The 16,523-nt window shown below is 41.4% G+C and overlaps 2 protein-coding genes across 3 annotated transcripts in view; both read right to left on the bottom strand.

The window, feature by feature from the left end:
* The window catches only part of POLQ (DNA polymerase theta), a 129,928-nt gene extending 125,912 nt beyond the window's left edge, over nucleotides 1–4,016 (bottom strand). For both annotated transcript variants that reach the window (XR_005983269.1, XM_041726868.1), the window contains exons 1-3: nucleotides 3,731–4,016; nucleotides 2,861–3,040; nucleotides 437–567 (exon numbers count right to left, since the gene is read on the bottom strand). Coding sequence is in view for 1 of the 2 variants with exons in the window: in XM_041726868.1 (XP_041582802.1) it covers nucleotides 437–567; nucleotides 2,861–3,040; nucleotides 3,731–3,908 (489 nt within the window). In the remaining variant the exon portion in view is untranslated. The remainder of the gene's footprint in view (nucleotides 1–436; nucleotides 568–2,860; nucleotides 3,041–3,730) is intronic.
* Nucleotides 4,017–15,482: 11,466 nt separating this feature from the next.
* Nucleotides 15,483–16,088, bottom strand: LOC121486292 (protein FAM32A-like). The gene has a single exon (XM_041747190.1). It carries the CDS (start codon nucleotides 16,004–16,006, stop codon nucleotides 15,668–15,670), a length of 339 nt encoding a protein of 112 aa, XP_041603124.1. The 5' UTR covers nucleotides 16,007–16,088; the 3' UTR covers nucleotides 15,483–15,667.
* Nucleotides 16,089–16,523: the final 435 nt, after the last annotated feature.

Genomic DNA, 16,523 nt, shown 5'->3' with positions numbered 1-16,523 from the left:
AAAAATGTTATTATTCATCTTTGCAGAAAAATAGGCCATAGGCCTTAAGCTTTACCTAAGCACCAATGGATCTTATTCTTCTCTTAACTACTTCCAAATAACCCTCACTTAGAATAGGATGTTTCCTTGAATACTCTCTCCTTTTCATGCTTACTCTAACCCTACTATTCAGTTAAAACGCTGATTCTTAATGTATATGTTTATATACTAATTGAAGTATTCTGTTTACTTCCTAAGGAAAAGTTCATAAACTTTAACACAATTTTCAATTACTCGTTTGATTTGATGACCCTTTCTCCTTTACACGATAAAAAGTTTCCCTTCATAAATGGTCAACTTTTAAAGCTACTTCGGGATGCAAGAGAAGAAACTTTTGCTAACACAGCTGCCAATAATAGGTACTATCACAACAATGTTCTTAGTATGAAAACATTACCTGAAGATAGTATTTCTTCTCTTTAGCCACAGAGACAAAGGGCAAAATAAACAAAGCTTTCTTCCGCATTTCTAAAACCCGCTTCAACATAAGTAATTCGGCAACGAGAGTCTTCCCAGCACTTGTAGGAGCTAAAACATGTTATTCCACAAGGTTACCACAAGAAGTAATATTTGACACACTGCATTAATAAATGTTTTAAACTATATCCAGTAACCACAGAGCCTTCAAGTAACCTATCATTAAGGCCCCTACTAGCATCTGAAAACTTTATTCACTTAAACGCCCGACTTCAAACCAGTGCTATAGATAGCCTCCCACTGAAAACAGAATAAACAAATCCTTTCATGAACAATAAATAACGAATACTAAGTCCCTAGCTTGTATCTAACAATTAAATACTGAATGTTTAAAAGCCCTGCTTTGAGGAAGGAGATAAACAAGCTTAACATATTGTGGTAGGAACTATGATAAAAGTTGAGGCAGAGGAGCTATAACGTAGTTTATGGAAAGGAAACACAATTTACGAGAAGGGAAGGGGAAGGAATGCCAAGCAAAAGAATCAGCATGTGTAAAGGCCTGGAGGAAAGCCTGGTAAATTCAAAGGCCAGTAATTTAGAAAGCTTGAAATAAAACCAGGGGGGGTTAAGAGAAGAAATGTGAACATGTCACCCGAAAAAGAATTTTATAATTCCATGATATAAGGAGTTTAGAATTTATCCTGAAAGCAGTGTAGAGTGACTAGTGAGTTTTATGAAAAGGAGTGGCAAGATCATATTTGTACTTCATAAAGACAACTCTGCATGCAGGGGCAGAACAAAACCAGAGAGAAAATATAAACTATATATAAGGGATGCCTGGGTGGCTCAGTGGTTGAGCGTCTGCCTTTGGCTGAGGTTGTGATCCCGGCGTCCTGGGATCAAGTCCCACATTGGACTCCCCACAGGGAACCTGCTTTTCTCCCTCTGCCTATGTCTCTCATGAATAAATAAATACAATCTTTAAAACTAAATAAATAAAAGTTATAAGGCTGTTGCATTATCTAGAAGATCTTGATATAACCCACAAGAAAAAAGGAGGGGATGATAATCTAGGCAGTGCACCTAAAAAGATATTTGTGTGGCTCAGTCAGTGAGGCCTCCAATTCTTGATGTCTGCTCAGGTTATGAGCTCTAGGTCGTGAGACTGAGCCCCCGTCAGACTCTACACTCAAAGAGGAATCTGCTTCTCTCTCCCTCTTCCTCTGCTCCTACCCCTGCTCCCAAGCACGTGCTCTATCTCTCTCAAATAAAAAATCTTAAGAAAAAAAAACAAGATATCTGGGATAATACACATCCGACTCAGTGAGTAATGTAAGCCGGTGACCAGAGGATGAATGGCGCTCAGGTTCTGGTTTAAGCAGTTGAAATGGTCAGGCCATTCTACCACTGACACCAGTTAGCACCTACTGTGTACTTTCTACATGCCAAGAACTGTTCTAAGCACTCTCCCATGCTTTCTATTAATGTGCTCTCTATGAATTACCACAGGCAGCAAGTGTTACAGTTTTCAAACCCAAGCAATCTGACTTCACAGCCTGAACCCTTATACCTAAGGATAACTGTCTATTTGCTGAGCCATAACGAAAAATCTGGATGACTCACAACTTCAGAAAAAACTGATGAAAAGTGCATCTTATCAAAGGATAAGTTCCAAAGTCAGTAAAAAGGTTAAAAAGTATGAATTTTGTTAGAGTTGCCCTCGAAAGCCTATAGAAGTCTTCTCTAAGGTAAATTATGGTTTCATGTATACAACCCTGTATAAGCAGGTCAATGTATAAATATATAACGTAGAATGTTCAAATATTGTAAAGCACAACTAAGATCAATTGGAAGAAGAGCAGATTTCTATCTCCCTTGCAACCTCATCCTGGGACATGTCTGTTGAGAGGAATGGCAAGCAGAACAGCTCTCTTTAAATTGTGTTTGGGCAGCGGTTTAGCCCCGCCTTCGGCCCAGGGCGTGGTCCTGGAGACCTGGGATCAAGTCCCATGTCAGGCTCCCTGCATGGAGCCTGCTTCTCCCCCTGCCTGTGTCTGTGCTTCTCTCTCTTTCTTCCCCCTGCTTCTCCCTCTGCCTGTGTCTGTGCTTCTCTCTCTCTCTGTGTGTCTCTCATGAATAAGTAAAATAAATAAAATAATAAATTTCGTTTTTGCTCCCCACTCCCACCAATATAATGGAATTTTGCATAATCTTAACATGCATACAATGAGACTCTATTTTTCAGATTTTAAGACTTTTTCTAGTTATAAAGTACTGTCTCATCCGCTTTTTAAAACTACCTCCTAACTACTACCTTGTAAACTACTTACCTACCTCCAGAGTATCCTTTAGTATTCATGCCTTTAAAAATAGTACAGAAATTAATCTGCACAAACTTGAATACCTGAATAGACCAAATTCTTTCCTTCCAGCACTTGTCCAAGCAAAAGGCACTCTGCCTGCCACTCAAACATCCTTTTTACGCCGTAAGTGTGATACTTCTCCAGCACGGCTACGGGCAGTCCCCAGTTGGCCAACAGCAGCTGGTCTGTTCCATCGTCAGCAACCGTCTGCCTGCATTCCCCTTTCAGGAAAGGAAAAGGTAATTAATAGTTGAACCTGGCAGCCCGGGAGGCCCAGCGGTTTGGCGCCGCCTTCAGCCCGGGGCGTGATCCTGGAGACCTGGGATCGAGTCCCACGTCGGGCTCCCTGCATGGAGCCTGCTTCTCCCTCTGCCTGTGTCTCTGCGTGTGTGTGTGTGTGTGTGTGTGTGTGTGTCTCGTGAATAAATAAAATCTTAAAAAAAAAAAAACTAAAAAAGAAAATAGTTGAACCTAATTCTAATATAGGACTTCGGCGGTCAGTCTTCCACTGTATTCTGAAATACCTCCGTGTGGGGCCGAGGCCAGATAACGCAGATGGTGACATAAAGCACTTCCAATGGAGGGATCTGCAAGGAGCACCGGGCGCCATTAGGGCGGGCGCCATTAGGGCGGGAGCCCCCCCCCCTCCCCCGCCACACACACAGGTGATGAGAGTTGGCCAACTAGGAAGTGGTCTCCGTAGAGCTCCAAAGACCCACACGACGCTTGAATAGCATCACCGGGCTGTCGCCCACTACGCACGTCCATGGCCTAACTTAGTGACCGGCCCCAGCAGGCCAGAGTCACAAGCCGGGAACGGGGGTAGACGCCCAGGGGGGTGTGCAATCACGCAAGCCCCGTACGGTAACCGCTAGCCCTGCGGCCCGCGGCCCCCGGAGGGCCGGGAGTACCTGCAGCGGCGACCAGCCGCCCGCGGTCCCTGCAGCGGCGTCCCAGGCCCGGGGGTGGGCTGAGCACCGGTCCGCGGGGGGCCAGGAGGCCGTCACTGTCGTCACCGCCGCTCCCAGACACGGAGCCCGAGCCTGAGGCTGAACGCCGCCGCTTCCCACTCCGGCGCGGAGGGTTCATCGCGAAGTCTTCTCGGAGATTCAGGGAAAGCGACAGCCGCAGCGTCCTCCCGCTCCGGAGCGACCGGGCCCCGCGACAGGTGCGGCCGCCATCTTCCCGCCACGGCTTTCAAACTCCGGCCTCCCAGCCCGCGCAGGAACCATAGAGCGCTCGGGGCTGAGAGTCCCCTGAGAACCATAGAGTCGTGGGGAAGGAGCGGCCCTCGCCGGCGTCTCGGACCTCCCGCCTGTCGCCTAGTTGGCAGGTGGGCCCGAGACAGGGACCGGGATGCGCCTAGAACGAGGGATGCGGCCCGAGCCGGGGGGCGGACGGCTCTGTAGGTATGGCCCGAACTTGTCATCAGCCTGGCCTAAGCACCTTCTTTTTTGTCCATTTCTGGTTTGAATAGCAAGATTTGCTGACTCCATGCAATGCGTTGCCCGTAATAGGTAGCTCAGGGATGTGACTCTTCTTAACGTATTGGTATTTTGAAAAAAAAAATTATTACAGATTATGGGTGCAAATCCCCACAGCACAAGTCTGGGAGATAGCATTTGGGAATCAATTCTGCGAAAAAACCGAGGGTCTTCATTTTTAAAATGTTTTCGAATGGCGATGTTCTAAAAGTTCCACGAGATGGAGACATTGCTCCGTGGAGGAAACATTTTTCCTCGTCCTCTTTTATGCATTTTCCCTGCGTTCTTCGACCATTTATTGAGCACCTTCTGTGTACTAGCCATCTGGGTAGATGGAAGGGAAATGGCATGAAATGGGTCCTGCTCTCAAAGAGAAAGAATAGGGACGCCCGGGTGGCTCAGTGGTTAGCGCACCTGCCTTTGGCCCAGGGCGTGACCCCGGGGTCCCGGGTTTGAGGCCCACATCGGGCTCCCTGCACGGAGCCTGCTTCTCCGTCTGCCTGTGTCTCTGCCTCTCTCTGTGTGTCTCTCATCAATAAATAAATACAATCTTTAAATTTTTTTTTAAAAAAAGAAAGAATATAGAGAAAGACACATTAAATTAATAATTTTAAATTGTACTAGTGTTCAGGCAGCAATGAACACTGCGATCAAGGAAGAGTGAGGACTCCTAATTTACATTGTAGTCGTGCAAGAACTTTCTGAGATGCAGTACAGCGTACAAGTCAAGAGTGCAAATCTGGAGCCAACAGGCCGGGTTTAAAGACTTAATAGCTGTATGATTTTGGGCAACTTGCTTAAGCCCTTTGTGCTTCCTTTCTTGTGTGTATATGATAGGGATAATATAGTAAACCACGTGGTTATTAATAATATTAATAATAACAGTGAGCCATGTGACTTACTAAATAAGTCATTATGTATAGAGTGCATTAGAACAGTGCCCTCCACATAATAATTACTATTGGAAGGAAGTGATATTTAAACGTTCTAATATTGCTTCCCATGTAAATCTTGCATCTTAAGGGAAAATAATAAACTAAAAAAAAAACAAATCTCACAGATCTCACACTATTTTTATTAGGTGAACTATGATCAAATGAGGAACATAATTAGGAATAAAATGTAAGGAATAGTTACTGTCATCCCGGTAAGAAGTCTAGAGAATATTTTCAAATTTACAGTTTATTTCAAACATGCAACATCTGTTTCTAATTTAAAAAAAAAAACTCAGAAAAGTAGAGAAAAGAAAGCTACTTTTCCAAAATATTTTACAATTTTGTTATGGTAACAGATATTGTAATAATTAATGCTACTATGCCAGAAGTATTTCCCAACTTTTAATTGTGTCTGAGCTTGTGTTCCTTGGGATTTTATTTTTATTTGTAATTCTTCAAGGTCTGAGTTAAAATCTTCCAGAGGGGATGCCTGGCTGACATAGTTGGTGGAACATGTGACTCTTGATCTCCCAGTCATGAGTTTGAGTTTACTTAAAAATAAGGGTTTATTTAAAATAAATAAATAAAGTCTTCCAGAAAAAAAGATATTTGCACATATTTCTTCCAGTTACCTGGGAGACGTACCAATTCTGGGCCACTTTAATCTCTGAGTTGATGTTTTTGTAAAGATAGAGAAGTAGCAAAATGACCTGAGACACTCAGAGCCATATTTGGATGGGCTTCCAGCCTTATCACTTCAATCTGCAGAGCAGATATTTCTCTGCTTTACTTACTAAGGGTGCTGCCCTTCTTGAGTTTTGGCCTTTTATAGTTTTTTTTTAAGATTTTATTTATTTATTCATAGAGACACAGAGAGAGAGACAGACAGACACGGGCAGAGGGAGAAGCAGGCTCCATGCAGGAAGCCCAACATGGGACTCGATCCCAGGACTCCAGGATCACACCCTGGGCTGAAGGTGGTGCTAAACCGCTGAGCCATCCAGGGCTGCCTGCTTTTTATAGTTTAGATCTTACCTCTCACCTGTTAGGAGTCACAGACTCCTATCCCCCAGAATACATAATCCATTAAAGTCCGCACTCTAGACTACCAGGGATCCGAAGATACCACTATGGAAAACTTTGGTTCCAGTGCTTCACTTACTCTTTTACAATGTTTAATTATTTGATTGACATCTCTGTCCTACAAGGAATTCTTTGATTTTACCAGTCTGGTCATGAATTTTTTAAGTATATTTGTTACATAACATCCAGCATTTTAAGAAAAGTGTGCTGTACTAGAAGTGGTTTCTTGTTCAGTCTAATACTGCTGAAAACAGAAGCAAAGGAAACTCAAATAACAATAGATGTACATTCAAATTTGTCGCTGGATTATTTTAATATGTTTGCACAGATAATAGTGTAATTGCAGAGGTTATATAGAAAAAATAAATTTATGCAAACTACATTTGTCAATTGACTAAAACAAAATCATCTACCCAAACTAAATAAATTCTATGCTTCTCACATAAATGGAGGTAATTTGAAAAAAAAAGAAAAAAAGAAAAAGAAATAACTAGAAAATATACAAGCTCAGAAATGGGATGTAAATGGTGCTAATTGGAGCTAATGTGCTCAGAATAAAGGAGATACTAATTAAGAGGATTTTCTGTTTGAAGTTCGGTGGTTCTAAACTGAAAAAGTTCAGTGGCTACACATTAGAATATCCTGGAAAACTTTAAAACTACTGTCCTACACCTAGAAATTCTGATGTAATTGGTCTGGGATAGGCCCTAGGCACTGGTAGGTCTTAAAACTCCCCAGGTGTTCCTAAAATGTTGCTGGAATTGAGAACCTTTGGTTATCCAAGGGGTGCTGCAGACTTTGAATTCAGTGGCTTCAATGAGAAAGTTTTAATAAAAGGCTTAAATCAATAAGAAACTCTGGAAAAGACCTACTTCTCCACAGTGTCCCAAAGAACTAGTCAAAATAGCTTGCTATGGATGGGGATGGAAGCAAAATTGAAATAACCTCAAAGGTCTAGGTTAACACATGAGAAAGCCAACTTAAAGGTTGTAAAACTAAATTGTGAATACCTGAAAGAGACAAAATTACTAGAATATGTAAGAACACAAACCTGTAACTTCCAAATTTATATATAGGCGATGGTCCCACTCCTCTCGTGGCAATACTGTTGCTGGCTTGTGTAGTAAACACCAAGTGGACGCTATGAGGAAGAGGGATAAGCAGTAAAACTGGGAATCCTAAGGAAGTGCTTTTTGGAGTAGAAATAGTATTTGATTAGACAGGGAAATGGGTAAGTGATCTGCTGGAGAAAAGTTACCAAAAGAAGCCTGGTGAAACAATATCCTGATTGGTTTGGTAGGGATGGGGGCAGGGAGTCAGGTCACACCCAAGCAAGAACTCCAGGCCTGCCATCTCAGTCTTGGAGTGTACAGTTTTTAAATCAGCCCATGTAGATTCTCAGGACTTCTCTAGTTGCTACTTTGTTTTTTCTTTCATACCCTCAACCCTACTCCTTTTCTTATTTAAATGAAATCTTTCCCAAATCGACAGCAGCAAACAGGAAAGATGAGTGTAGATTGACTTATGACCAACTGCTCTGGTGTAGGGGAGAGGATGCAGGCCTCACGGGAGTGAATTTGTGCTCCTGTCTTCTTTTTGCATTTCCCCATGGCCTCTTTCCCTAATTCTCTCATTTTTACTGTATTTGCTTTTCTCCCCTTCCCTTTCTTTTTTTTTTTTTAATTTTTTCCTTCTTCCCTGTTTACATTGAATCACTATGAAAGTAGTATACACCTGTACATAATACAATGTAAAATTTATTTTTAATAAACTGAGAATCCTCCATGGAAAGACTTCTTCTATGATAAAGGGGACCTTACACTTACCTGTAGTTCTTAGGTTAATAAAATGACTATTAAAATGATTCATAGGTGTACTTACGTGTAATTTTTATTATATATTATACAATATTCTAAGCATGAATTGTTAAATAAATATATTTCTGATTCCATCTCATTCTTTCCCAAAGTGGGACCAATTTACAAAGATCACATCTACACTGCATATTTTGATGGTGTGCACATCCTGGATTATATCGATGGCAACTGGAAAGGACAAAGACACACAGATATTCCTCTCCTGTATCACCTCACCTGCAAGGGCAAAGCAAGGGTGGGGTTTTTTTTGGTTTGTGTCATGAGTCTCTCATTTTCTGCCAGACTCAGAACATGATGGAAAATCTCTGAAGGATATGACTTGGATTGGACCATTTTCTAAGGCAAGTGACATATTGTCGAGGTGTAGATGTTTTAGTTCAGGCTGCTATAACAAAATACAGAGATAACAGAAATATTTTTCCCACAGTTCTGGATACTGGAAGTCCAAGGCCAGAGTACCAGCATGTTTGGGTTCTGATGAGAGCCTCTTCTGGATGACAGAGTGCTAATTTCTTGTATCCTCACATAGCAGAAAGTAAGAGAGAGAGAGGGAGGGAGAGAGAAACGCTCTGGGCCCCCCTTTTTAAAGGCATTCATCCCATTCATGACAATTCCATCCTCATGATCTAATCTCCTCCCAAAGGCCCACACCCCCACCTCCAAATACCATCACATTGAAGGTGAGGATTTCAACATATGAGTTTGGAGTAGACACATTCAGTCTATAACAGAAGATAACATGTCCCATATTCAATATGAAAATGATATAGCTCAGCCCAACACAGCAGGCCAGCAGCTAAACTGCCCTAAAGTCCAGTTCGCCAAGCTAGAGGCACTATAGATAGAAGCCTTAGGTTTGAACCCCAGAACCAACATTTTCTAGCACCTTGACCTTAGGCAAAATTAAATGTTTTTTCAACCTCAGTTTTTCCTTTTCTAAAATTGAATTCATAAAAATGTCTCTATCACAGCTTTTGGTAAGAATTATGTAACATATGAAGGTGCTTAGCATCACACTTGGCATGTATTAAGCATCCAATAATTGATAGATATCATTAATCTTCCTCTGAGGTATATTTAACATAGAAAAATCCTAGGATCAATGGGAAGTCTAGCTGTTTGAGACAAAGACAAGTTGCAATATTTTAAAGATTTTATTTATTAATTCATGAGAGACACACAGAGAGAGGCAGAGACACAGGCAGAGGGAGAAGCAGGCTCCCTGAAGGGAGCCCGATGTGGGGCTTGATCCTGGAACCCTGGGATCACACCCTGAGCCAAAGGCAGATGCTCAACTGCTGAGCCACCCAGGCATCCCAAGAATTACTGTTATTTTTGATGAGCAAGTTTTCTCAAATCTTGGATAGCTGAATGCGGTGCCCTCTCCCTAAAGCACTTTTACCCATTTCTTCACTTGCAGAGTTTATACTTTCTCTCCAGAGCTTGGCTTAAATGATGATTCCTCAAAAAGAATCCTTTTCTGACTCCAATAGGACCCTGAATTTTCTTTTTTTTTTCTTTTTTAAGATTTTATTTATTTATTCTTGAAAGACACAGAGAGAGAGAGAGAGACAGACAGACAGAGGGCCCTGAATTTTCTTATTACTCCACTTAACTACACTTGAGCATGACTGTAATTACCTGTCTTCCCCACTGGAGATAAGCTCCATAGAGTCAGAGATCATGTCTGTTATGACCTACTTGGCATATCCTGATGGTGATGATTGAAGGCTTCTCAGGCATTCCTTCCCCAAATTTTTACTGCAATTTTTGAGGGAATTAATCATCTTATTTAGTTCTATCAATCACTGATGGAGAGATGTTCAAGTCTCCAAATATAATTGTGGTTTTGTCTATTTTTCCTTTTAGTTCTATCAGTTTTTGCTTCACATTTCTGTTCTCTGGTGCATACACATTTAGTATGACTAGCTCTTAGACAATTGACCCTTATATATTTATGTAATGTCCTTCTCTGTCCTTGGTAATTTGCTTTGCTCTGTACTTTGTCTAATATTAAGATAGGCATACCAGTGTTCTTTTGATTAATGTTTGCATTTCATCTTTTTCATCCTTTTATTTTCAACTTAAATAATTACATTTGAAGTTACTTTATTGTATTATATTATCATATTATACATTTATATATTATCTATAAAGATATTATATAATATATAAGTATTATAATTAGATGCATTATATAATCTCTTAATATATTATTATATAATATATATTTATCAAAGTCAACTGGTATTGATAGTTTGAGTGAATTGTAGAAGCTTCATCTCCTTTACGCCCCTTTACCCTTCACTAATTATAATCATGCTAAAAAATTTTCTCTATATTCATTGAGAACCACGCAAAAGAGCATTTTAATTTTTCTTCAACCATCAAACAAAACTCAAGAGGAGAAGGAAACGTATTGTGTTTATCCATAGTTTTATCTATGTGTTCTTTCTGACTTCTTGGTCTTCCAAGGGTCCTTCTTTTTCCATTTTCTATTTGTTTCAAGAACTTCCATTAGCCATTCTTTTAGGGTAGGTCTGCCAGTAACAAATTCTCTTAGTTTCTCTTCATCTGTGAATGTCTTTAATTCCCCTTCAATAATGTGTCATTCTCTCTGACTGCTTTCAAGATCAAATCTGTCTTTGGTTTTCAGAAGACTGACTATGATATGTCTTTGCATGAATTTCTTTGGGCTTGATCTATTTGAGTTTTGATGAGTTTTTTCAACCCGTAGATTTATGGTTTTTGCCAAATGCTGGAAAGTTTTAGTCATTTAAAAAAAAAATACTTTTCAGCCCTCCCTCCAACTCTCTGCTTCTGAGACTCAGATGACACAAATGTTAGATCTCTTTTTGTCCCACAGGTCCTTAAGGTTCTGTTCATTTTTTTCCAGGCTATTTTCTCTTTGTTGTTGAGATTGCATAGCTTTTATTCAAGTTCACCAATTCTTCCCTCTGTCTCCCCCATTTTGCTGTTGAGCCTATCCATTGAGTTTTCTTTCTTTTGGTTGTATTTTTTGGTTCTAAATTTTTCATTTAGTTCTTCTTTATATCTTTATTGCTTTTTTTAGTCTTCCTATTGCTTTCCTGAAACTTCATGTTTTTCATTTTTTAAGAGTAAAAATTTGTAAATTTAAAATTTAAATTTAAAACTCTTGTCAGATAATTTGCACCTGTGTCATCTCAGTGTTGGCATTTGTTAATTGTCTCAGTATGAGGTCTCCTTGGTTCTTAGTAAGACGTGATTTTCACTTAAAGCTTGGACATTTTGTTCATTGTGTTATAAGACTCAGAATCTTATTAAATCTTGTATTTTAGAGACACCTGGGTGGCTCAGCAGTCGAGCATTTGTCTGCCTGTGGCTCAGGTCATGATTCCGCAGTCCCGGGATTGAGTCCCACGTCGGGCTCCCTGCATGGAGCCTGCTTCTCCCTCTGTCTCTGTCTCTGCCACTCTCTCTCTCTCTCTCTGTGTCTCTCATGAATAAATAAATAAAATATTTTTTAAAAAATCTTGTATTTTAGAAGGCCTCCTCTGACACCAAGCTGGTGGGTGGAAGGGATACTACCTTATTACTGTTCAGTGGGGGTGGAAGTCCGGGTTTTCCACTCAGCCTCCCGTGACACTGGGGGAAGGGAGGGGAGGGACTCATTACAACAGAGTGGGAGTAGAAGATTAGGTTCCTCAGTAGGCCTCTGTTAATTCCATCCTGGATAAGGGGAGGGACACCTCATTATTGCTTCCCATGTGGCACCCACTGACACCTGTTGGGTAGGGTGGAGGAGGGATTGGTACTATTGAGAAGCCATGAAAGTCTTCACTCTCTGCCAAGCCTCATCTGATACCACCCCAGCAAGGAGAGGGAGGAACACTGCATTAACACTAGGTAGGATTGGAATTCCAGGCTCCCCACGTGGGTCTCAGCTGACACCATGTGGGAGGAAAGGTGCTTATTGCCATCCTATAGGGATAGAAGTCCTGGTCTCCACTCAGCCTTCTATGATGCCTCCCAAGTGTAAAGAAGCTGGGGAGGAAATACATTTTTCCAGTGTGGAAAAAGTGGCAGTCTAGGCTTTTCACTCAGCCTTTGCTAGCTAGGCTGTAGTTTCTTTGTAGAGTGCATGTTGTCAAAAAGTCTGTTTTAGTTGGCTGCCCCTTTCCTGGTCCTTCAACAGGAGAGTAGGCTTTTTTTGGGGGGGGGGGGGCTTTTTAAAAAATCTGCGTCCATTGGATTTTGGAGATGCTGGCTTTTCTAGTGTCCACTTTCAGATATATAAGGCAGAAAACAACATAAAATTTATGACAGTGAATTTTGGGGGTATCCAGGTCCTTAGTATATCTGCCTTCTCTCCACCTTAGAGAGTCTTCTTATGATTGTTTATATGTAATATTCAGAGATTTTATTTTAGTTAGCAGAGAGAATAGGGAACATACATCTACTTCATCTTCCCAGAAGTAGAAGCCTCACTACACTCTTTTTAGTGGTATTTTTACAAACAGACATGTATAGTGTTTTTTGTCATTGCTCTACCCAGATCCCTTTAACTAGGTAATATACCCAATTCCCAGGTATCCAGGTAGCTCAAAGCTGCCTCTTTCTCTGAGGAATTGCCCTGGGGCAAATGAGAGCTGTCCAAGTCTGCCTTGTACACCCCTACCGTGCTTCCTGCCAGGTCCAGAGCTCTGCCAATGCTGTGAAATTGTGCTCTAAGGCTTCCCCATGAGACTACAGCTAGTCTGTAGCTGAGACCACACTCAATATGTTTATGTTTTCTGATTTGTCCATCCTTTCTTTTATGGTTAATGCTGTTTGAATACTTGTTATCTCCCAACCCTCTCTCACCTCCCCACAAACTTTTTCTGAGTTAATCATCTAATTCTTATGTTTTACTCCTTCCATTTTTACTTTTTTTAAAGATTGTATTTATTCATTAATGAGAGAGACACACACACACAAAGAGAGAGAGAGAGAGAGAGAGAGGCAGAGACACAGGCAGAGGGAGAAGCAGGCTCCACGCAGGGAGCCTGATGTGTGACTCCATCCAGGGACTCCAGGATCACGCCCTGAGCCAAAGGCAGACGCTCAACCACTGAGCCACCCAGGCATCCCACTCCTTCCATTTTTAAAATTTGTTACTGTGATGTCAAGGTAGACAGAACTAATCTCAGCTTACTTCAACTCCCTGAGCCTCAATGACTTCATCAGCAAAGTGGGAGTCATGTACCTGGCTCACATATCAGTGGAGGTCCATAAGGACAAACACTTATAGACACTGGCACAGGGTTTGGAATCTACTGAGAAGCAATGGATAGGAGCAATTTTTTATATGTATTTCCAGAAAGGAGGTGGGTGGGAATGAGTAAAATAGATGAAGGGGATTAAGAGTACATTTATCATGATAAGCACTGAATAATATATAGAATTGTTGAATCACTATATTGTACACCTGAAACTAATGTATGCTAATTATACTGGAATTGAAAATAAATAAATAAATTTTTTTTGACATTATACATCGTTTTCTCTGTCTAAATGCTACTTAAAACACAGCCGGGAATTGTCGTTTGTTCCCTTGTGCCTCCATCTTACTCCTTTCCTCTTGGCCTGGCTCAGGTCAGAGCACATCTCACTCCTTTCAACTACACTCTCCATGTCTCTTCCTCACCTTTCTCTGCCACACCTTGGGTGTGATCTTAGGCAAGATCATAGATCACATATGAATTAGAGAGAAAATAGAGAGAGGGTTGATGGGGATATGCAGAGAATAGTGAAAGCTCCTCTTGTGGAATATAAGTCTATGGGTTGGACTAAGACACTTGGAGAGAAAGAAAGGGACTCTACGGACAAATTATTTTTATCATTTCTACAATGTATAATCCTCTAAACAAAGAGTAAAAATATATAAAACAAAATTGACAGAATTAAAAGGAAAAACAAAAATATCTACCAATAAACTAAGAGACTTTATTATAACTCTCTAAGGAACTGATAGATCAAACAGACAAGATCATCAGGATATAAAATGAACAAGCTTCACTTAAATATATATGATATGTAATTCAAATAATAAGAAAAACACTTATTTGTTTCAAGTTTTCATTTAAATGCTAGTTAGTTAACATATGTATAAAACTAGTTTAAGGAGTAGAATTTAGTGATTCATCACTTACATACAGCACCCAATGCTCATCACAAGTGCCTCCCTTAATACCCATAACCCCTTTAGCCCATCTCCTACCAACCTCCCTCCATTAATCCTCAGTTTGTTCTCTATAGGTAAGAGTCTGTTTTATGGTTTGCCTCTCTCTCTCCCACCCCCCATGTTCATCTGTTTTGTTTCTTTTTTTTTTAATAATTATTTTTTTGCTTTATTCTGTTCATACGTGACAGCCCCAAACCCAACACTTGCCTTTTCTCTTTTGACTTTACTACTCTGCCACTACCTAGGTCAACAGTCTTCCTCCCAGTAGTATATATGGTTTGATCCTCATCACGCGGGTATAACACAGGTCCTCAGAGATCAGGGCTCTCCAGCACCAGGACCTCCGTCATCCCCTTTGACTGTACTCTTGGTGCTGGGGCTCTGCCCAGGTCCTGTCACCCCTGAGGTGTCCTTAGGCCAGAAACACCAAGCAGGCCACATGTTCTCTGCCAACTCTGAATAAACGTGGGGACTGCTTAGAGCCTAGGGTTGAGGGTAGTGAGGCAGGCTGTGTCTGGGTCCATTACAAAGGGATGCTGTGCTTGATTAATGAAGTCTGCCATGGAGATACCCCCTAGACATGTCTGGAATGGGGAACCTAGGGGGAGAGACTGCGTGCCGGCCACAGGCTGCTCAGACAGGGACAAGGTATGTACTATATCCTTGCATTTGGCGATTCTTCTGCTTCCCAGGCTGCATTGTCTCACACACCAGGTGGCAGAGGAGGCATTCTGAAGGCCATGAAGGTTTAAGTGGCTTCCCTAGGCTCTGGAAGAAAGAGAATAAGCCCCAAGCTAAAGGGTGCTTGGGAGGACAGCTCACGCAGGCCCCGCAGGCCCTGTGGGGTCTGTAAGCTCAGGCTGTGCTGGCATTAGCTCCTTATCCTCTGGAGTCCGTTTCATCCGGGTAAAGACAGCTAGCTGGATGACTGTCGGCATGAGATGCAACTTGGGGGTAAAGACACTTTTCTGTATGTGACACAGAAATAACCTTAATATCTAAATAAACCTGTACAAAATTTCCAGTCCAAACTAAAAAAGTTTACCTTCTATGCTACCAACAAACTGAAATGGAATAAAAGAACAGTCTCAGTTTAATCAAGTTCCAGCAAGAGGGCACACTGCTTTGGAAAGCATCTGTCTCAGCAGAAAACGCAAGGGTGTGTGTAAAAGAATGTTTCTAGAAAATACCAAAGGCACCAAACAGAACCTTAACTTTGCCTTCCAATTCCCCTCGATGCCGCTGCATACCCTGGGTGGGGAGGCTACTTCGTCCAGCTGACTTTGGGAATGTCATAGTGCTCCGTAAGGGTGTCCAAGTGTCTGTTGAAGTCCTCCACTCTCTGCTCGTGGGTTTTGGATGCTTTCTTCAGGATTCTTTCCATTTGCTGCTTCTCCTGCGTCTTCTCGAAGGCCGCCTGGGCCGGGGTTCGCTTGTCCAGGCCGCGCAGCTTCTCCTCCTTGTTCTTTTTGCTCGTTCCCATCGCTTCCAGGAGTTTCGCCTTGTCTTTGTCCTTCTTTTTCTTCCTCTGCCTGGTCACACCGAGCTCTGCAACGCCTTTTAGTTTCAGGGGCCCCTTCTGAACCTGCTCATAGGCCACCATGATGCTGCTTGCTTTTCCGTAGGTAAACTTGTTTTGTTTCTTAAATTCCACTTATGAGTGAAATCATATGGTTACTTGTCTTTCTCTGACTAAGCATAATACATTCTAGTTCCATCCACATCATTGCAAATGGCAAGATTTTGTTATTTTTTATGGCTGAGGAGTAGTCCATTGTGTGTGTGTGTGTGTGTGTGTGTGTGTGTGTGTGTGTGTGTGTATCACAACCTCTTTATCCATTCATTAGTCAATGAACATTTAGGCTTTTTCCATAATTTGGCTATTGTTGATAATGCTATGAACATTGGGATGCATGTGTCCCTTCAAATCAGTATTTTTGTATACTTTGGGTAATATCTAGCAGTGCACTTTGACTTCAAACATTCATATAATAATGTAACATTTATGATAATTATCTATAAACTAAGCCAGAACGGAAGCTCAACAAATACCGAAGAAAACATACCACACTGACTTCATTCCCTGACTGTAATGTTCTAAAGTAAGAAGTAAAGGGGAA

The sequence above is a fragment of the Vulpes lagopus genome, chromosome 1, assembly GCF_018345385.1.
Source record: "Vulpes lagopus strain Blue_001 chromosome 1, ASM1834538v1, whole genome shotgun sequence".
Lineage (NCBI taxonomy): Eukaryota > Metazoa > Chordata > Mammalia > Carnivora > Canidae > Vulpes > Vulpes lagopus.
The sequence above is the reverse complement of the archived record's forward strand: the minus strand, read 5'-3'. Positions and strand labels throughout refer to the sequence as shown.